Here is a 22595-nt window from a genome sequence, read left to right as displayed (position 1 = left end):
TTACAGCTAAATCAAGGTTAAGGTTTTTTTTTTTTAATCTTTAGGTAGTTTTATTATTTACATGACTTCCTACTAATTTTCATTTCTCTTTGATGACAAAATCCAGCTGAGTGGATTTTAGCCCTATTCATTTTGCTATCACCAGTACAGATTTCATTTTTCTCCTTTACTTTCCAGTAGCTTTGATTCTTACACTATTTATCAGAATTTTTTTATTAGAACCCAGATAGAGGAAACTTGTTGTAGAAAAAAGAACCTGCTTGAGTGGAAGTAGGAAAATCAAGTATCCTTAGCTAACCCTCTTTGTCTTTATGTGGAGGATCTGTTCACATCGCTATTCAAAAAACACAGTTCTATTAAAAAAATCAGGTGCTCCAAAAATCCTGGTAAATGGTTATTCTCAGGATGGATTTAAACTTTTTTATAGGTCATAAAAATGGATAAATCTAGATAACATTCAGCTTTATTGCATTAAAAAATAAAGCCCTAGAATCAGTGGCTTTGAATTTCCACTGTTTGTTATGTTTCCCAGCTGTGCTTCAGTAACCTTATTCTGACTGGATCTCCTACAAGAAGGAAAGAAGAAAATAATTTGATACCTGCCATGAGCTCTTGCTTTCAACAGTATATTATTTATTTAAAAAGAATGAAACATCTTCGCACTTCAAGCTAGCTAAATACTTAAGGCTCAGTTAAAACTCCTGGAATTGTACTTTTTGAGGACAGAAAAGCTCCTTTCCCCCACTCATAACTAGAATTAAATATGGGGAGCTGAGAACAACAGGAATGGGAGGAAGAGAAGGTTAGAGCAACAGAGTTGACTTTATTTCAGCAGCTTGAATAGCAGTGAATAAATTAGGCTGTTAAAATTAATGTGGTGCAAGTTGACAGGTGCTCAGCACAGGTAATTAATTCAGCGAGTTCTAATAAACTAGAATTAGAAGCAAATAAGAAGCAGCTCCTCCTAAAGAAACGGGGAGGACGTGGACGGCTATAGTGCGGACAGGTTGACACATTGAGGCTGCGTGCGAGTGGAGGACAGGGGGATCCAGCAGCACAGCTCCTGCGTCATGGGTGGGCTGGGTGGCAGCAGCACTTCCTCGCCAGGAGGGGAGACGAGAGGGAGAAGGAAAGACTGGGAGCAGTCCAAGAAAGAAAGAAATGCAGGTATGGTACTTAGTAAAATTATGGCTCCCTACCTAGAAGTGCTCAGTGCCCCATTTAATGACAGCCTTGGTGAAAATGAATATTCATTCCTATTTGGAAATGGACTTTCCAAACATAGCACTTTCCCAGACATTGCTTGTTTATTTGTTATCAAAGGGAAAGACCACAGGAGCAGCTAAAAGCCAGATTTCCATGGGGGTATTGGTCAACAGTGCTGAGCCCATGGCTATACCGGGCGTTTCACTTGCTGTGACTATTTCTCTCAGCGGGGGGAAGAGGGAGGCTGAATTCACGCGGAGCACTGCCTGCCCATGATTCTGTCATCACGATCCTGCAGCAGTTTTGATGTTTTGAGGCTGCTCTGCATCTTTCCGATGGTGTATGATGCAAATAGTTGCATCAGGGATACAGGCTTGTCACTGGTGTTCATTAAAGGTGCCCACCTGCCATTCAGAAGAGTTGGTTATAATCAACAGTAGTATATTCCAGCTACCGCACAGACCTTTTCGAATAAAATTTGCTTCTCCTATTTTCCGATTCTGTGACCAACATGATTGTTAATATTTTCATTACGGTTCTTTCTTTCACAACAGCCATGTCCATATTTTTACTAGATTATCATCTGTCTTTCTTTCAATACAGGGGATAGATTATGAGCTAAATCCTAAAGTCTATACTCGGTCAGCCATAACAGTTAGCAGTGTTTTCATCAAAAAGTCCAGAATTTGTTTTTATTTACAAATTTATAACAGAAATACTATATTCATATTTTTCAGGGTAAGTAATACTGTGTTTTACATAGGCAGTTTTTGCCTGAAAGAGTCTACGCTGTCCTCAAAAGTAATTTTTTGTCAAATATTGTTTCCTATAGAACATGTTAGGTTTTACAAAAGCATTGGTAGGAAGGCAAATTGAAGTTGTATGGTTAGAATTTGTAACATATAAGTCAGCTACTAAGATAAAGGACATTTCCGTATTTTATATTCTTTTTCTGTTTTACTGTGCATTTCCCTGTATAGCTTTCATTTTAAATAAGTATTTATATTTCACAGTTTTTCCTGCCAGCAATTTACCAAAGACAGGAGGAGGAAAAAAATTCTAACTCATTATAAGAGTTTGAAACTGTTCTGCTGACATTTTTAAAAGGAATCCAGAAAGAATATTATACATTTTTGTCTAAGAGAAAGGCAAAAACTTACTTTGCAACTCTCTATAAATGGCACTGCAGTGATGTACCATTACAACTGCTTCTGGAACGAGAGTCATAACTGAGATACAGTAGTGCTTGGCTTGTAACCAAGAATTAAGGATCTAAATGACCAGAAAAAAAAAGGTTTCTTTTTAAGTGAGATACAACAGTTCTAATTTAATGATGTAGAATTGTGGAGCTTGCAGTCATGTTGCATACTAATTTTGTCAGATGAATGCTAAATCAGGATAGCTGAAAATTCTGTTGCACAGTCATCTCCAGCTGACTTACTGGAAGCAACTGCTTTAAATGTACCAGTGTGAGACAGAGTGAAATCTCAAGATGGCAAAACTAAATTTCAGAATGGATATCAGAAATGTCCAATTTTTTGAAAAACAAAAATGTTTTATTATATAATAGGAAACTATGTCTGTTCTAATGTGTGAACATTCAGATATTAAAATAATCATTACTTCAGTTCAGCTTAATACCAGAAGCACATATATAAGGCTGTGGTGTTATTCATGGTTGCTGAAAATCCATCTGATTTGACCACATTTTTATTGAAACACAGGAAATCTTGTTCTCATTTAGGCTTTAATGGCGTAGATTTTATAAATCCACATACTTTGGGGGCATCTAAACTTAAGGATTAATGGCAAAATCTAAGATTTTGCTCACTGGCCATTGCTATAATACTTTCACCATATATAGGGAATAGTAACTTGCTTTAAATGACATGCCTGTAATCTTTTTCTTTGAGGTAGCAAAACAGTCAGAAGTGTCTTTTTGTTATATGACAATTTTAAGCTTTTTTCCATATCATTATTAGCGGAATATATTCATAGGTGTGTATTTCAGACCTGATTCTGCATGTCATTTAGATGCTTTTCTATTGACTTCAACAAGAATAAGACAAGATCTTTTTATGAACAATGTAATGCTAATTTTTAATTGATAGCTAATGTGGATATGCAGTTCAGCAATATGATTCAATCCAATTTTAGATCTGTGACTGCACTGGGGTTTTTTTAGTGTTACTCTAAAACAACACTTGTTTGGTTATCTAGATTTTTAGAAATTCGCTGTTCATGAAAAATTCACTCTTCATCAAGAGAGCTGATAATCTTCCATGTGTCTAATCTGAATGCTTTGACAGGCAACATTTCCCAATGCAGAAAGGTTAACGTATCCAAATAAAATGCATCCATGAATTCAGAACAAGATCTTAATTCTAATATCACAAATCTGACTGTAAATCAAGTATGTCAGTAATATTTAATACAGTGGAGTTATACTAGAGTGATGTCAGTGTGAAATCAGAATAAAACTCAGGATCTCTGAGATGAAGAAAGCCTGAAATACTAGATCTATTATTAAAAAAAGTAATTCCTTTATTCCCTCTTACATATCCTAGATATGTTTCTAAAATAAATCAATAACTACTGTATTTTCAGGTTTTATTGGGTTTCTACATCTTTACATTGTTTGCTCTTTAAAAAATAAAGAACGATTCTCTTGCATATAGCTATATAGAAAAAAACCTGCAAACTTAAATAGACAGTTTGACCCAGGATTAGAATGCAAAGTCTCTAAATTCATAGTGGTAAATTATTAATTTTTTGACTCTTAAAGTGCAGTTTGACAGTTTTCAGATTAGTTTCAGATGAACTACTTTTTCGAGAAAACTATTGGGGTGAAGAAGAATAACACAAGAGAATGTACAGTATGTTGTAGCAATATAGTTGGTTTCAGATGAGAAACTGGGAAAATCAACACAAGAAAAATTCAAAACCAGAAGATCTGAAAGTAATTAAGAATATAAAATGAACCAAATAGGATTCTAGTGGTATATCTGTTTTACCCTTCCCAAACTTTTCTAGCTATAGGCCTTGATTCAACAATGTTTTCAAACATCTGTATAAAATTATGCACTTGCATATTCTCTCCTTAAATAGCTTCCTGAACTGGGATTTTAGTATGTCCTGAAAAAATCTACTAGCCTTTTATTATGTGCATGTAAAATAACTTGCAGATATGTGTATGCTACATAAAGAAATAAACATAAAAATAATATTCAAATTTCTGAACTATGATCTTGCATTGCTACTATCAGGCGTATGGAATTATTTTTTTAGCCTTGATATGATTTTGACACTCACAGTTGTTGTAAGGATAAATGCAGCTTATTCTCAACATTAACAGTGTAGTTTTGGTTCTGGGGTACGATGCACAATGCATTTTATAGCCTGTAACTGCATTTCAAGCAACACAGTGATGGGTGGATCATAATTTATTCCAGGAAAGAGGCAAGCTTATTTATGTAAGCCACAACATTAAGATTAATTAAGAGCCACAGTGACAAAAGAGAGCCTAGACTGGATGAGCTCAAAGTACTTTTTAGATGACAAATGACTGACACCCATAAAAGCAATATCCAGAGTACTGGTCCCTTAAACCTGACCAAAGAGATGTCAGGCAGTATATCCAAAGAGCTTCAGATAGGTTAACCTTCTATAAGATTTAAATGAAAAATCAAATAAAGCTTAATCTATTGGCTAAAATTCAGATTTACAGTCAGGATGTGTACGTTTGAGGGGAAAAAAAACAAAGCTGACAATTAGGAGCATTTGCAACCCCACATTTTCTTTATTCAGCTCTATATGCAGTACCTTTGTAACCAGCTCACCTCAGTGGAGTCATGATGATGCCTGGTCAAAGCAAACATGTAGAGAAAAATCTGGCTGAAAATTTTGTTTTCTGGTTTTCATCCCTGCTCTGCATACTGAGTGTCAGGGAACACAGTCCAATCTCTTCTGCCTAATCCAAATGAACATCTCTCTCTTTCTTTCTCTCGCTCTTTGTGGCAACTACACCATAAGGAGAGAGGTGATGCTAAAGATAAAGGTCAAGATGATAGAATATGACAAGTCTTTGGAATGAAAAGAGAAACAAGTGTCGCTAAGTATTCAGCATGAGCTTCTCTTTGCTTCCTGCAGGGCATCTGCACCACAACCACCGCATTTTTACACTTCTTCTTCTTAGCTTCATTCTGTTGGGTTTTGACAGAAGCGTGGCAGTCATATATGGCTGTTACTGGAAAAATTAGGACACGGCTCATAAGGAAACGTTTCCTGTGCCTTGGATGGGGTAAGTTCATAAAATTCATTTACTCAGAATCATTGGAATGTAATGTTTAATGCAGTAACAATGTCAAGGGTATTATCATTTTCTTCAGTAAACCTGAAAGATTGCAAACAGCACATGTTACTAAACAGAAAACTAGATTAGGAGACTTTCCATTTTATCTCAAATGTCAATATAATCTTTTAGTTCAAGCTGTGCTGGTGTATATACTTCAGCATTCTGTAATATTTGTGTTTTAACATCACTTTTGTAGATTTTTAGCAAGGTAGTGTAATCTCAAGAAATCAAAATAAAGCAACAGAAAATATTCATTGAATATTCATGAAGTCTTTGGTAGGAGTTCACTTGAAGATGTCAAATGTATCAGTAAGTCAACTACATCAAAATGATGCACAATAGGTAGAAAACCCTGTCCCCCTCCCTGCAAGTGCTTGAGAAAAAAAATTCTGCCATTGCACTGAACTTTATTAAATGATTCATTCCATGTAAAATTGATCATTTTGCATTAGTTTGGCCTGTCATTTCTTGTCCAGACAGAACAGCAATATTTTGCTCAGCATCTAATGGTTATTACTACTTTGATTTTTTTCAGGTCTACCAGCATTAGTGGTTGCAATATCAATAGGCTTTACCAAGACAAAAGGATATGGAACAACTCACTAGTAAGTCAATCTGAAATGATAAATTCTGTATTTAATTAGCAAGACTTGCATAGCCATCAGGAATTTTATAGCATAGTCTAAAGGCCTACAGGTATCCATTCACCTTTGGAACTGCCCTAGGAATCAATGAGTGATCCACAGAAGAACAAAAAGAAAACCACATCCCAGTCTTGGGCTAAGCTCAGCCAAGTGCCAAGGATCCTGGATTTCCAGTGAGCACTTGAAGCAGCAAGCCTTTCAGAAGCACTGAGGATTAGATCCACAAAGTGACTTAGTTTTTTATAAATTTACCAAGAAGATCCTTAAATGCTGTGGTTAACTTTTGCCAACTTCTAAACATGTCTGCAACTGTACTGGCAAAAGTATTTCTGGCACCCAGGTTTCTGCCGCCAAGTATGTATACCACTACCTAGGCTTTAATGTCTGCAGGCAGCTTGGAGCCAAAGTCCCGCAGAGATCTCAAAATAGCACCTGCATGTATCCCCTCTCTCCTGGAGTGCCTGATCCAGCACATTTCCTGGATTGGGCCATGCATGAGAGACAGCAAGGAGGCCTGTATACTTTATTTACATCTTATTGATATAGTTCCTCTTTAGCCACCTGGCTAGTTACAGTGCTTAGTTAGCACCTGGGAAAATTCACTACTTAGCTAGGCTGCTGTTCCCTTATCTCTTGTGGAAGAAGGAGTTTAGCCTGAGTCTCCTGCCTGCCAACAGAATGCTCTAACCACTGAGATATTATGTATGCAGGAGCGCATTTCCCTCAGTCTCCCTGTTTGGAGCTCTCCTCACGTTGCCTAAGAAATTAAGTATGCATCTGGACAGAAAGAGAGGAAACATGACTCTCTAGCCTGGTAATGAGGGCATTCATCAGGGATGTGGATGAGTTAGGTCAAGTCCTTGCTTCAATGAATATTAAATTATTTTGCTCAGCATCATCACTGAGTAAGAACAGGATTCCCCCCTCCCTGTCCCGTGTGTCCCACTCTGCTGGCACATGGGAGAGTAGGCTTCAAGTCCTTGTTCCAGCTCTGGGTGGGTAAGAATTAAAAAAAACCAAATCTCCTATTATTTAATACCTGCTTTAACCACCGAACTCTTAAGTTTTAAAGTGTGAGAACATGTGTCTTGCATTTTTTTAATGAGGAACGGCTTACCTAATTGAAGCACTTATTGCTGGGACAGCACTTATGTCTGGGAATCATTGGACACTATATTGAGACCTGCTCCTCTGTCATTTTTTTCTAGCTAATATGAGCTCATCTCACTGGCTTTTTTACTATTTAGTCATGGAACCAGGACTGGAAATCTGTTAAGCTATGCGAATTACAAATTGTAACATTACAGTGTCCACATCCCACTGTAGATCTAGCCCTGTCCCTTACAGGATCAATCCCATTGCATTTATTCTACTGAAGTTATTCATCTGTGACTTCAGTTAATGTTGGTTCCTTTTCCTTCCTGGCTTGATCGCATTTTTAGAAGAGGATATGCTGAAATATTCAGACAAAGCTACAAATCATACATTAAGGGTGAACTGGAAAGTAAGAAAGTGTGGGTCTGTACACATAACAGCTCCTCTCCCAATATCTAAAGTCAGCTGACACAGTACTGTGGAGCAAAAGGACAAATTGAAGTTTCAAGACTGAAAAATGCAGCTTTCATAACTTATTTGCAAATACATTTTCTTGACATCTGACATCACAATAATACAGAGAAAACAGCGGAAAGGAGTTTCCTCCTCCACTGCCATTGCTGTCCCACTCAGACTCAGAACTGCCAACAAAGGCCTGTGTCCTCTAGCTTTTAGGCTGCAGGAAAGCAGAGATTCTGTGCTGTTTTAGCATTACCATAAAGCACTTTTTGAAGTGCTTATACTAAGGAATATTTGGCCTGTTTGGCTGTATTCAGATATACATGTGCCAACACCAGAAATATGTCTTGTTGCAAACTATTCCTATTTTTTGAAAAATACTTTTCCAAATGAGGAAAATTATGAATGAAAATAAAGCAATTGATTCCAGTCCTGTAGTCCTGTAGTCCCACACATGAAGAGATTGATTGTAAGGGAAAAGGCCCAAGGATCTTTGAAGATTTTAAGTAAGAAATAAATTGGCTATAAAGAAAAGCTCTGAAACATAAAACATCATGATCTCAGTTTCACAGGGCAATTATGTATAAATAAGTGATGAGGGTGGACCAATTCCATGATTAAGCAGCTTCTGATTTCTACCTCTTTCATGCAGCTCTACTTATTAGACAATTATACTATAGTGCATATAAAACCACATATGAAAACTCTATTTCATACTGGCACTTGTATTGATACACAGTTACAAACAGAAAAGATTTCCTAAAAATAGTAAAAAACACAGTGACAAGCTTTCTGGTATTTCAGGATATCTGAGGAAGTTTCATTTGTCTGAAAGAGTGATTGTTTTTTCCAACTATTTCTTTGGATCTAATAAGGATTGTTGCTGCCTATCCTCAGATGATCACAGCCATAAAAGCACCACTACAAGTGATAGTTAATAAACCACTGTGACATACTGCTGTATATATACAGTGCTATGTATTAATAAGCAGTGCAGTTAAGTTGTAGGAATTCATTACATGAGCAAAAGTTAAAATTTCATCATAGACATGCTGTCCTGAAAGGAGGTGCCACTCTCCCAGAGAGCATCGAACTACTCTGAGGATGTATGGCACACACAAGCAAATCTACAGATACTTCATCATTCAGCAGAATTTATGTCCGTGTAACATGGTCCCATAAAACCAGCAGTGGATGATCTTAATACTAGTCAATTTATATGGCTTTCTGCTATGTGGGGAACAGGGAGAAAGAACACAGAACAGGAGAACAAAACAAAAAGAACTATAAAGCACAGAAAAAAAAGCTATTAGAGCAAAGAAAAAGAAGAGAAGAAAGAAAAAATGGTCAGAAAGCTGTCAGCAATTCTCTTACAATGTAAGAAGGTACCTGAGAATCCATCTTCACAAAGTCTCCAACTTAAAAAGGTTGGGAACCAGTGCATTTCAGAGTTATTAACTGACAGATATTGAGTATATTGTACTAATCACATCATAGATTGTTGAAAATTCAGATTGTTGAAAACTGAGACTGTGTAAAGAAAAGACAGCCTTTACAATTTTTTTCCCAGCTTTATTCGCGAATGGAAGTCATTCTATCAGCCGTTCTGCTTGAGGGCATGAGAGAGGGTTTTACAGATTTTTGTGATGAAAACTTTTTTGTTTCTATTAAAAAAACCTCGTTGACTCTTTTTTCTGCACAGGTAACTCAAAGTGCATTCCAAACACAATATGTCAACAGTTTTTATGGACTGTTGTGTCTATCTGCTAATAAACATGAACATTTTAATTATATATTTTAGTTATGCACAGTGGTCATTTTCACTGAGTTTTAAAGTTCACACTGGTAGGGTAATGTACTGTGAATATATTCCTCCTTTTCAGAAGCCCATATTCTCAGTTTCTCACAATAAATAACCTAGTGGTTGGAAAAATAGCAACAAACATTGCAAAAAAATTTGAAAACATTTTTCTTTGACATTACAAAAATAAATTAAACATTACTTCTGTAATGGTTTTTGAGATAGGATGTAGAATAGCATAACAAGTATTACCTTTTTAATAGTGAAACAGATATAAATTATTTATATCAATTTATCATTCTGGAATTTAACACTCTGATGCAGCTGGGTTCAACTCGCAGATTTCGCATAGCTTCATTGCAATGGGAAACACTTTTTTTTCTTTGCAGTTAAAATTCCAGCCATAACAGACTGCTAATATTATGATGTGTTTGTGTTTAATTTACTTGGTTTTCAAAAGTACAAAAAGAACACTGGGAAATAAAAAAAAAATCTGTATGTTTCTAATGTGATTGTTTCTTGATGTGACATTCAAGTAAATTATTTGAATGCATATAATTGTGTTTTCTTAGATGTAGGTGTGATAGTGTATTCCAATAAACATGCAGTTCTTTGAATGCATAATCGCTAGGAAAATAGCAAAGCTGCATTTACTTCAGTGTGTGCGGCTCCTGATCATGTGCAGACATGGAAAGCTTTACATCATGTTGTATCAAATACTTAGAATTTGATTCTGTAAGCATTCTGTGTTTGGAAATCTGATGGTTTTCTGTGAAAGCCTGGGTGCCATATGACAAAGTATGCAAGATTAGTAAGTCACCAGAAAATACAGTTTTCAGATACTTTAAAAATATAGTTAAGTTCTTTGCAAAATATTCCAGAGAATACAGAACAGGGAGATCATATATAATGATTTTTCTTTAAAGAGAGTAGAGTCTGTAAGACCTTGTCCTAAGAGTAATTACTGAATAACATAAGTGTAGATTTATAGAAGCCTCTTTTTTAAATTAAGTTCTACATTATAGATACTTGACCTTTCATTGTTTTAAGTATAAAACTGTTAGACATTATAAGCTAGAAATGTTTCTAGATATCTATATGGCAAATCCTGTTCAGTTAACTCATCATACATGATTAGAGGAAATTTAACACAGATTTACAAACATATTTTATGTTATACTCATAATAAATTTTAGGCACTTCAGTATATGTATAATTTGCATTAAAATTTTTGAAACATTAACAACTGGGCTCAGGAATGGAGACCACTTTTCAACTGTGTACATCATCATATCAACAAAGTAATTTAACTCTCTTTTTTGTGCCTATGAATCTCTACATGTAGGACTGAATATATGTCAGGAGAATCTCATACTGTAGTAAATATCAATGTTTTCTTGGCAATACTTTATACTTATTTTTAATTTGTGTTAGTTCTTCTCTAATGTTCTTTCCAGCTGTTGGCTGTCTCTTGAAGGAGGGCTACTTTATGCTTTCGTTGGACCTGCAGCTGCTGTTGTCTTGGTAAACATTAATATCATTTCTAGCATTTTCATACGAAGTGATGGAATATGCTATTTGAATTGTGAAGACTTAGCTCTACAATAGCATTAAATTTTGCTGTAAATATCAAGCTCAGTGTTGTTTAACATACCTTCAGTTTTTTGAATGCATGATTCAATTAACTGTGTCACATCTTTTACATCAGGTCTGTATCTCTCCATGTTTACATCAGAAGCTGTGAAAGAATAATGTGCTGCTGGATGGCACACAAAACTTGTTACAGGCATCACTGAGTTATCAGTAACATCTACGTAGCTGTCAGTGCCTTGTGAAGTTCGGTGACGGGCTTGATTCAGTGCTGCCTGGCAGCGTATCACTGTGCCAGCAAAGGCAGCCGCAGCGGTGGAGCCGGGCAGCAAGTGCTCTCTGCCTACTGCTTTTGAAGGAAAAAAAGTCATGGTAGCTGAGAGATGTCACTTGTTTGTGCAGTGGTCTTGCACAACTCTGGAAATGCATTTAGGTGTAGGATTCACTTTGCCTAACTGTAGACATCTGTAGTGTAGGTTTCTGCATCTAAGCAAGTTATCCCAGACATATTTCATCATCAGTGGAAGAAAAAGCACACAGTTTTAGGGCCCAAATCATCAGAACTCTTTCAGGCATCTGCCTGAGGATAAGATGAATTGCACCCTACATGTGCCACTGGCTATCAGTTGTCTGCTCTGCAGCCTGTGTGGTTTTTGTATAATAATTTGTTCAGGGTTTTTTGCTTACTTCTGGAAGGGAGATTACAGATTTTGAATCTAATTCTTCTTTCCCCTATGCCATTTTTTTGTACCAGGATAGCCCTATCAACACCAGTTATTTCTGATTTTCCCTTGCAAAAGGGAATCAGTCTTAGCAGTCATCAAAGATATAGCCATTCAGCTACAAAGATTATCCTGATACTGATGTTTACTACTCCCATGAGTATGTCTCATCATTGCCTGGAGTCAAGCCAGGATCCTTTTGTACAACTCACAGTCCCCGTCATGATGGAGAAGCCAAGGATGTTTACAAAAAGCCAGTCATAATTTTCACACGGAACTGTATGTTCTCTGTGTAACTGGCAAGCTTTATTCAGTGCTGTTTGAGTTCCCAGCCGCGGTTTGCCCTCCCATTAGTTAGTAGCTGTGGAAGGAGCTGTTCTATGCAACCACTTAAGCCTAACTGTATGAAGCGAAAGAATTATATAACATATAAATGCTGAAATAAAGTGATGATAAGAAGAGCTAAAAAAGAGTTGGCAGGAGAGATTGGCAACAATTAGGTATTTTGGCACAGGTCTTTATAAATCTGTTTAAAAGGAAAAAGCATCATCCTTTTCTACCCCCCCCCAAAAAAAAAAACCAAAAAACCTGAGCATTTTTTAATAGATTCCGACTTTGATATTACCTCTTTGCAGGGTCATGCAGAGTTAGGTGCATAGAGTTTAGATCGATAATACAAGTGGATAATAACATTCATTAAATTGTCCATTAAATGCCATTAGTGTGTCCACTGAGTGCCAAAGTCTGACTGCTGATTTTTTTTAGGTTAGGTCTTCAATGGATGTATGCGATCATAACATCATTTACTGTAATGGAGCTAAACAAGCTTACCCCAGCCATTTATTTGGCCCACAAAAAAAAGGGAACTGCAGTCAAACAAGGCTCATGACTGGCATTTTGGTGAATGCCGTAGACAATGTCTGATGCACGGGAGGATATGGAAAACCCAGTCTGGTTCTGCATAAATGAGAACACTCACATATGCGTTAAGTGCCTAGAAAGTAACCTGTTTATGGTCATTTGTGTGCTGTACGACTAGGTCTGCCATGTGCACACAATTCAAATGCATTGATCTGTGTCCTGGAATAGGTTATATGATTGCAATTAAAACTGAGGAAATATTAAAGCTATATCTCTCAAGTTTCTTGCTAGCAGGCAAGTGGATATGTAGCTTGATACAGACAGAATTCAAGATTCAAAAATAAGGTTGTTGCAGTGTGTGTGTGTGTGTGTGTGTGTGTATGACCTATTTAAAAATATGCACTTTATTGTGTTTGGAAACTGTGCCAAATTATCTCTGATGAAATACTCCGACATGTAACATGGGACATATTACAAGCATGGAAGAGGAAGTTTCTGAATAAATATTCAGAAATAAAAAAAAATCTATTTCTGAATATTTCAGGATGAAATATTTGCTTTCAGGCACTAAAAGTTCAGCTGTTTGTTTTCTGTTTGACAGGTCAACATGGTGATTGGCATTTTGGTATTTAATAAACTTGTTTCCAGAGATGGAATCCTAGATAAAAAGCTCAAACACAGAGCAGGGTAAGCAACAATTGGGTTATTTTAAAGCATATGAAAATTGTATCACCAATTTTCAATTACAGATATTCACCAAAATGCATTTGATTGTGCTTTGAACTTTTATATAAGTGTAACAGCGTGTCTAACAGATTCCATTCATCTCAAAAGTTGCAGTTGCATTATCCTGAGGGAATGCAACTAAACAAACTAAACATAATAAAACACAAGTACAACAGTATTAAGTGAATAAGAATGAGGATTGAACAAATCTGAGCAGAGGTTTCACAATGTCACACATCTAAAATTATTGCAGTTAGGAAAATATTTTTATGACATGTATGTACAGAAGGAAACAGTTATTTTTCTTTCTAACTGTCAGCTTTAATTACTGTGGTGTCTAGCATTTTCCAACAATATATCCTTAGTGAGGTTAATACTACTCTGGCACTCTAACTATGTGAAGAATTTGCTTGTGTTCTTACAACAGTATATATGCAGAAGTATGTTCTAAATTAGTGTGACAGAATTTGAAAGTAAAAAAAACCATGTTTTAAAAGACAAAAAAAGATAAATAGAAATTCTCTGTCATTGATTATTTATTTGCAGTTTCATTTAAATTCTGTGTTTTATCATGAGAAAGAGGATTATAACATAGTTCTTTTCAAAAACTGTGTTCTTCAGTGGAACAGAAGTACTGTAATAGCAAAGCTAGATTCATTCCCTGTTGGAGAAAAATATTTCACAAGTGCATCATCACTTTCTTAATGCTTATGAAAATATCTCAAAACTTTGCATAATGGTAAACTGCAGCATATTTTACAGCTACATGTTCTAGTACTCTGTCTTCTGGGCCAGCTTGTAGTTAACAGCACCAATGTCTGCATTCTAGCAATGATAGCAATGATATTTTCGTATTACTGTGTATTACTGCTGTTGGTAAACTTATTAAAGCTTCAGTTTGAATTATTTTATCATTCTGGTAACAGTACCATTCCTGAAAAGTTCAATTCATTGGTCAGATGAGCAGACTTATGATAAATACTTTGGCTGGTGGTTTGCATTTGATATTATTTCAATTAGATCCTTCTGATTTTTAGTTCTTTTCCCTGTCTTTCTGACAAAAATAAACAAAAGCTTTCATTGTGCTCCTTTTCCCTTTTCCTCCTTTTTCATTAGAAAGTATTAATTTCTTAATCTTATCCTTGTCTACATTGTTCCATCAACTTTCTTAACTGTGTAATAACTCTGACAAAATATAGAGTATTATAAAACTAGCCAAATTATTTTAAGAGTGGTAATAACTTAGTAATCAGCAGATCAGCTTCACATCTGCTCTAATTCCAGTGATTTCAGAAGTTGGACCAGCCACAGGTTTGGCTTCATACATTTTCTAAGGATGTCAGAGCTTACATTTAACTGTATCATTTTTTTTCAGCTACTCGGTTGTATGCTAGAGAAATCTATTTGCTTATACTACACTTTCCTGATGAACCAAATAACTTGCTTTCTAAAAGCACGCAACTTAATAAAGAGGTATTCTACTTTAAAGTAAATGGGTGAAGAACTAGAAATGATGCTGTCAGAAACAATCCAGCACTTCTAGGGAAGCCTATAGGTGCTCTAATCAAGAAACAATCTAACTTCTGTAATAGCATGTGAAGGTGGCTTGGCAACAGCATTGCTTGCTACTACTTGGCAGACAAAGGGTCTTGAGTCATTCTTTGGGGCATGGGAATTTGTGCAGCGTTTGGCCTCCATCAGAAAGGGGATTGCTGTTCATTTCTCAAATATTTCTTGCCAGCCATGCTCAGGAAGGCAAATTTATTCTTTCTGGCAAAGACTGAGGTCACACCTGTCAAAAGTTCGTTCAGAGTTCAACTACAGAAATCATTTATTTAGAATTAAAGCAGCAAATGGGGCAAAATTTGCTAACTCCAGCTATTTCTGCCTTAATAAGTATATGGTGAATCAACAAGTGAAAAAAGAACTGGATATGTCATCTTGATGAATCTCAGTGAGTTTTTCTGGCTTAAGGGGTAGCATAAATATATGCCCAGCCAGAAGGATTATATTTGGTTTTACAAACACAGCAGGTACTGTTGTTATTTTCAATCTAGAGAACAGATCCATAGAGCTACAGAGAAGAAGCCAGTGTAATAACATTACAGCATTGCCTATCAAGAATGGAAAGTATTTTCCCAAACCTAGTTTGAGTTTACCCAAGGCATTTTTAAGGTTTGCTCTTTAGAGTAGATCTTTAACTGGCATAAGCTGGTGTGGTTTCACTGACTTCTTTTCACACTCCACGATCAAATTTACACCATGTCATGGCTAAGCACTTTTGTTTTTACCAAGAGTCATCACTTGCCTTACCAAAATGGAAACCACTGGAGTTCAGTGTTTGTTTTGGGTGGTATGTTTAAAAACATGTGAATGTTGGGTTTGGCAATAAGAAAGAATTCAGTCAGGTGCAATAACTGGGGGAAAAAATGGAAGTGTTACCTTTCTTTACCATGTTCACCGTTTTCCAGCTGGAAATAGGTAAAGCATCTTCCCTGTTTATAATCGCATGTCTCAATCAGCTGTGGTTATTTCTGGTTCTGATAGCAGAAAGAAATGGAATAGCAAAGCTCTTTGCTTAGTCAAATCAGGAAGTTGAAGGCGTGATATACGCAAAAGAAAATTTAAGTTCCACGTTTTGCCCTTTAACTCTTGTGACGGGTGCTGAGGTACAATTGTCCATACCAAATGGTTTGAGCTTAATGCTTGTGTACTGTGTTTTATTAAAAGGCAAAACAGGTCACCCTTTTTTTAAGTACCAACTGATATTTATTTCATCAGATTCCATACATTTCAAGCCCTGTATTCAGACCTTCAGATGGCATGAATAGTATCACTTCAGATGTCAGTGGGCCATTCACATCACTAGTACAAATCTGATTATACAGTATGCCCATATTGATTTGATGCATTTTGCAAGTTTCTTTCCCTGTTAATGCTCTGTAATTGTACATACTTCATACTGCTCCTGTTTATGTCCTATACTGTTTCTCAAGCAAGTCAGTTTGGATACAACAGTCTTTTCAGTGGTCTGAATAGAGGGATTTCACTCTGTGTGTCTATCCTAGCAGGTGCTTATGTTTACTTCAGCGTATTGAGCAGTTTTGATCACTGGACATTTGGGGCCTTTTTTGGCTTAAATGGAAGAAATAGAGTTTGCATGAAATGAAGCCCCCATAGCATTAACATTTAAAGCTAACAATAACGTAAAGTACAAAGTACAGTTTTGCGACAGCCTAGAGCATTTATCCTGAATTAGTCTACTTACTTTTTCTGCATGACATCATATTTAAAAGCTAAATTTCAGTAGCAACGTTTTTTGGTGACAATTCAATATTTTGTTCTTTTTGTGGGTGTTCTGTTTGTTTGCAGTCAGATGAGTGAGCCTCATAGCGGTTTGACGCTCAAATGTGCCAAGTGTGGAGTAGTTTCAACAACAGCTTTGTCAGCCACCACCGCCAGTAATGCCATGTTAGTCCTGATCATTTACATCTTCTTGTTACAAATCTTATACAGTGCATGTGAGACAATAGTTTGATGATGACGACTGTGTTTGCTAACACTGTATAGAGTGCTGAGCACATTTAAATACTTTTTAACAACAACAAAAAAAATTGCTACTGTGTTTATTAACTGAATACAGGATATTCTTTAGAACATAAAGTACCGACACTGTTATATACTTGTCTGTGATTTTCAAGTTAATTTGATAAAGTGCCATCCTTAAATAAATTTTATTTTAATAGTGAGCTTTTAATCATTTGCCTACAATTTTACAATCCCATTTTTCTCTTCTTTCAATAGGGCATCTCTTTGGAGTTCCTGTGTGGTGTTGCCACTTCTGGCCCTGACTTGGATGTCTGCAGTTCTGGCCATGACAGACAAAAGATCAATATTATTTCAGATTCTTTTTGCAGTATTTGATTCATTACAAGGCTTTGTTATTGTCATGGTCCATTGTATTCTCCGAAGGGAGGTGAGAAATGGCTTCCCAGTTTTGTAAAGGGCTGTGTTCCTGCTAATCTCTCAACTGCTGTTTAATGTTGTATACAGCTTGCTCTGCAGAAGTATATTTTATAGAAAGAGAAAAGTATTTTATGATGAGATGTAAAGAGGAACAAGGGGGAAAAAAGAGGGGGAAGATCAATCAATTCCAGATGTAAAATGTCACTATCAGTATAAAACTGTACGCACTTAATTAGAGGTCACCTTTAATCAAACCCAAGTTCAGTTTATTTTGAAGTGTTAGGCTTTCCCAATATCATGAGTGTAGAGAAATGCTAACATGAATGCCCCTTTCTTGAGGAACAAAAGCTATATATTTTTACAGGCTGAAACACTGATTCAAATACAAAATGATTTCTGCTTATAGTGTCCCTGAGAGAGGAAACACAGCAAAAATGTGGTTGGTAGGTAGGTTTGAGCTATCCTTTCACTTCTACGCACTCAGGTATTAATATACTTAAGCTACAGGGAAAAAGAGGATGAAGACAGATGTATGCATTGAAAACAGCTAGGAAAAGCTGATGTTACTGGCCTGCCCTTCACAACTCTAAGCCACTCACTGCCCAATTCACCACCACTCAAATCTGATGACAAAGCTATCACATTAAGTGCTCTTTAGCCTGACTCCAGCAAAGCTTCTCTAATGTAGCTAACCTACTAACTAACCTAACATTTTTATTGAAATGGGTTTGAGAGCATTCGCACAACATCTTTGCTCGCTTATCTGTGGAAGTGGGAACCTCTATCAAAAATGAGCAGAGGAAGCCCAACTGGAGAAGAGTAACCTGTTCCACTGGCATATCTATTACAGAGCTCATGTCTGTTTAGACCCTAAGTGTGGCATTTGCCATTTATCAACTCCAGGATATTTATCACATCCCAAAACACATCACACTGCCTAGCATTGTGATGGCAGGAGCTATCCAAAGGCAGGATACTTCAGGACTGAAAAAATGGGAAGATGTTTCAGGAGAGATTTATTGGCAACACTGAGTGAGGAATCTCACACAGTGGTTTTCCTTTCCACCATCCACAGTCTTCATACATTGAAATTCACCAAAAAATTCATCAAAAATGAGTATAAGTGACACAATTTATTTCAATTTTCTAGTGGTACACCACTCTGCATGAACTTTTTATCATTATCCCACACAGTGTATGTATGAGATTATCCTATCAAAGTATTAAAGTTTTCAATTTTTAAGGAGAAAACTTACCAATATCTTGCAGAAATTAGTACTTTTCATTGTGCTGATTCTATCCCACTTTATTCAGGCTATAAATTGTTGTTTTTCTTAGTTTGTTATCAGCTTTCCTAGTGCAAAGTGCTTACCTCTTTTACCATCACTTTTTTGTTCTTGTTATTCAGGATAAAAAGATGTGCAGAATAAGAGATGCAACTTAAGGCAAATCTATTTTATGTATCCCCTTATTTTTCTAGCATTTTCCTTCCCCATATGATATATATTTTTAAGAGAGGGTATTTCACCCTAGAATTGAAATCCACCATTTTATGTATTCTCGTAGTAAAATGGTAAGATACTGCAACCATTTATACTTCATTTCTTCAGTAAAAAGTATAGCAGTTCCCTACTGGTGTTCCTGTCTATGAAATTGCTATTTCCATTGGGGTATATTAATTATCCTGGAAAGGGTATACCAACTCTCACTTACTGTCCTGAGGATCCATATTTATTTAAAAAAATGTATCTTTAGCTCAAGGTTGCAGATGAAACCTTCAAAATACGAAGCAGTATAAACAGCATTGTCTTTCTAAGTATGCAGAAAGCTTGCACCACATTCCTGGTAGCCAAAGTCACTGATTTGGTCAAAAAACTGACCAAAATCCATAAGAAATTTTAAAGGTAACATAGCATAGTGCTGTATGAAGGTAAAAAATTAAGAAATTGAAGCCTGCTCCAGTACAGTAATGTCAGAAGTTTATTTTGGAAAAAAAAAAGTTTTGATTGTTTAAAATAAGATTGATGCATCTTCCCACAATGCCCCAAGCCTTGAACTCAAGACAGGTTCCCAGCTTAATGACAACTATTTGATGAAAGCGCTTCTTTCCCATGGAACCCTTTGATATTGTTGAACATCTCATTCTTGCTCTACTTACAGGTAGGACTTTAATGATGAAGGTGGAATCAGTTTTCTTCTATAAGTAAACTCAGTTTTCAAATTTGCGGAGTATCCTGACTGGAACCACTTTTAACTCAGTGTTTCTAGTGCAAGCAGTATGCAAAAATATATTCTTGTAAGAATGTTGATACAGGAGTTTAGAGTCTTAATTGTTTTTGTGTATGCAAAGCAGTAGCTCGCTATGGTTTACTTTGTTCACTGCTTTTTTGGCAAATCACATATACAGATCTCATTTAACAGCAAAGAACCATCACTTTGGTTAACTACTTAAAGGAGTTGTTCCATTAAGCCAATATCTTGACAGTTACAGACCTGGTCCTGACACTGAGATCCTAAAAGAAAGGCATCTAATAAGACAGCTAATCAGGATATCTACATAGTACTTTAAAAATGACCTCATGAGAAAATTTCCCAGCGAGGCCCCCAAAGCACTGAAGTACCATCTGATTGTCCCTTATCGCAAAGGGGAAGGAGTTTTTTTTCTTCGCTCATGACAAGTTAGACAGAAATAAAGGTACAGTGACAACTTACCCACTAATCAGAAGATTAGCTCCAGTTAAGATGATGACAGCAAAGGTGGTAGAAGACACAGAAGCATAGACATACTGCTGTTTGAACTCTAGCTGACATTACACATTGCATCTTCTGTTTTCCTCCAGATCTCAATTGTAGACTGGGCAAAACACTTGAGGAAATAATTAAGGTAATTTTTTTACATGGGAAAAGAAAAGTTCTTCAAGGACAGCAGAGAAGCAAAAGTTGATGCACTTTAAACAATTTTTTTTTTTTTTAAATGTGTTGTATGGACCAGTCTGCAGCAGCAAAGACATAACTGTTAACTGCAGCAAATTCCTATACAGAAGGAGACTTAACTCCAATAAGTCATGTTTCAAACTGGCTCCTTAGTCTAGCTGTAGAAACCCTTAGGTCAGTCTGCAGTATAAGCCAAGGCAGTGGCCATCATGCAGAGCGTGCAATGCAGTCCTTGCACCGCACTTGATACCTCCCCAGCTGAAAGAATCATCTGTTACTTTCTGTTGTCTGTGAAAGTGTTTTGCTCTGCCAGTGCATATCAGTGAAACCCTGCCAACATACTTATCATTCTTGATGACAGCCACAAAGCTATCTCAGTTATAGCCTGCAGGATCGATCTAATATTTATAGCATGCCAGCATAGGCAAAACAATAATTCTGACTGTCAGAAAAAAATTGTGGGGTGGAATATATCACAACAAAATTCAAACAAAGAGGACAGCCCTGCTTTACTATGCCCTTATTATTGTTACTTTACAAAGAGAGACTTTTACAGTTATATATAAACCCCTTTTGTTTCCCCTTAATTATATTGACATAAACATAGATAGCAGAAGTATTTTTTACTTTCTCTGCTTCCAGAAGTGTGAGTATGCTATATCAATAATGTTGTGTGAGAAGGGCTACATTAGGGAGCCAAGGAGGTTTGCTAACTAAGACATAAAACTAAAAGAGAAGTAAGTGATGTGCTGTGTCTGGTTCTGCCCACCAGAACCAGCTCAGGGTCTTTGGGAAAGACAAATCTCTCTATAATTCCATTTCCTAACTTCTAAAATAAACATAATAATACTATAGATTTCATATAAACCACTTTGGAAATTAGGAAGGAAAAATGCAAAGAGTTAGGTATTATTGCTTTATGTTGCCTTCTTAGCCTGGAGAGCCTACTATTTTTTTCTCTGCTCCTTGCTGTTCAAATACTTAATTGGGCATTGGAAGAATGTGCGGTATAAGTCACAGAGCAGAGACTGATAGGAAAAGCTGGTGCTAAGGCTTCTTTACTATCAGAGCAAAATGGTCTGCCTGACCTGCCTGAACACAAGATTGTCTAAAGCTAATTTGAATCCTACTGAGTAACTCTGGTTACTGCTGCTGATGGGAGGAAACCGCATGTGTTTTCTTCTTTTGCTGTGCTCTGTTGACTAGAGTGCATTTGGATTAAATGCATCATTGGCATCTAAAGCCCACATTTCTATATTGCAGGAGAAAAAAAAAAAAGGGTACATGAGTAGGGAGAGGGTAAGTTATAAAAGCTTTGAGTTGGTTACTGTTGCTAAGGAAACCACTTCCTTGGTATCCGCACGTTCATCACATCTGCCTCTCCTGCTCTGCCTGGCTCTACAAAAATCTTGTGACTTGTTAGAAGGGGGGGGGAACAAGATTATGCTTCAAAGTAAGATAAAGACAACACAGTCTTTACGTATTCAAACAACAATTTTGAATAACTGGTTTTAAAAAGCAAGCAAGTGTTTAGGCAGCTCGACTTTTTGTTTATTTTTGCTTTGTGTGAGGATGCCTAGAGGTTGCAACATATGTCAATATTATGGACACAGCTATATTTGACATTCTGTTGATATGTTCAAATAGTATGTTGCTTGCATTTAGAAAATGTTGTAAGAAACATGCACATTTAAGATTATTCTAACATCTATTACAGAAAGTGCTGAAAGCTTCATTCTTCTTTCTATTCTATATTAGTCTTTTTCCACCTGCAGCAGTCACTTATCAAGACTGCAGAGCACTTTTATTCATTTAAGGGTTGAGCACTTTAAAATAAGGCTTCCTAATTACAAAAAGAAATAGTTTTTTTCCCATTTCATTTTCCCTTTTGTGAAAGCTCTCAAAGAGCTTGCAGCAGAATATGATGTATTCAGAGGAGAAGCCTTATGTTCAGCTTCAGTTAATGAATTATCCTCTTTTGCTGCTCACAAAATGTCCATGAGTAGAATATGATATTCTCTCTTTTAATTGTTCTAAATCAGACAGCAAATAATTTCTACAGATAATAAATGGAATGTAGATTTTTGGTAGGCATTTCATTAACAATATTTCCATATTCAGACAAGAAATGATACTTGTTTGTTTTGGTTGGAGGTCACCCAAGTAAGTTCCTGTTTTCCAAGTCACATCTTGCAGTCAGGTTGCTAATATGAATACATGAACTTATGTAATCAAAA

At 36.3% G+C, this 22595-nt stretch overlaps 1 protein-coding gene across 1 annotated transcript in view; it reads left to right on the top strand.

Moving 5' to 3' along the window:
* ADGRB3 (adhesion G protein-coupled receptor B3) overlaps positions 1-22595 on the top strand; it is a 468945-nt gene that overhangs the window by 419165 nt on the left and 27185 nt on the right. Inside the window, exons 21-26 of the mRNA XM_067294133.1 lie at positions 5356-5506; positions 6096-6165; positions 11017-11083; positions 13334-13419; positions 16831-16929; positions 17263-17434. Of these exons, the coding sequence (XP_067150234.1) occupies positions 5356-5506; positions 6096-6165; positions 11017-11083; positions 13334-13419; positions 16831-16929; positions 17263-17434 (645 nt within the window). The remainder of the gene's footprint in view (positions 1-5355; positions 5507-6095; positions 6166-11016; positions 11084-13333; positions 13420-16830; positions 16930-17262; positions 17435-22595) is intronic.

Source organism: Apteryx mantelli, chromosome 3 (genome assembly GCF_036417845.1).
Source record: "Apteryx mantelli isolate bAptMan1 chromosome 3, bAptMan1.hap1, whole genome shotgun sequence".
Taxonomy (NCBI): domain Eukaryota; kingdom Metazoa; phylum Chordata; class Aves; order Apterygiformes; family Apterygidae; genus Apteryx; species Apteryx mantelli.
Note: the sequence above shows the minus strand (reverse complement) of the source record. Positions and strands in the feature narration are given on the sequence as shown.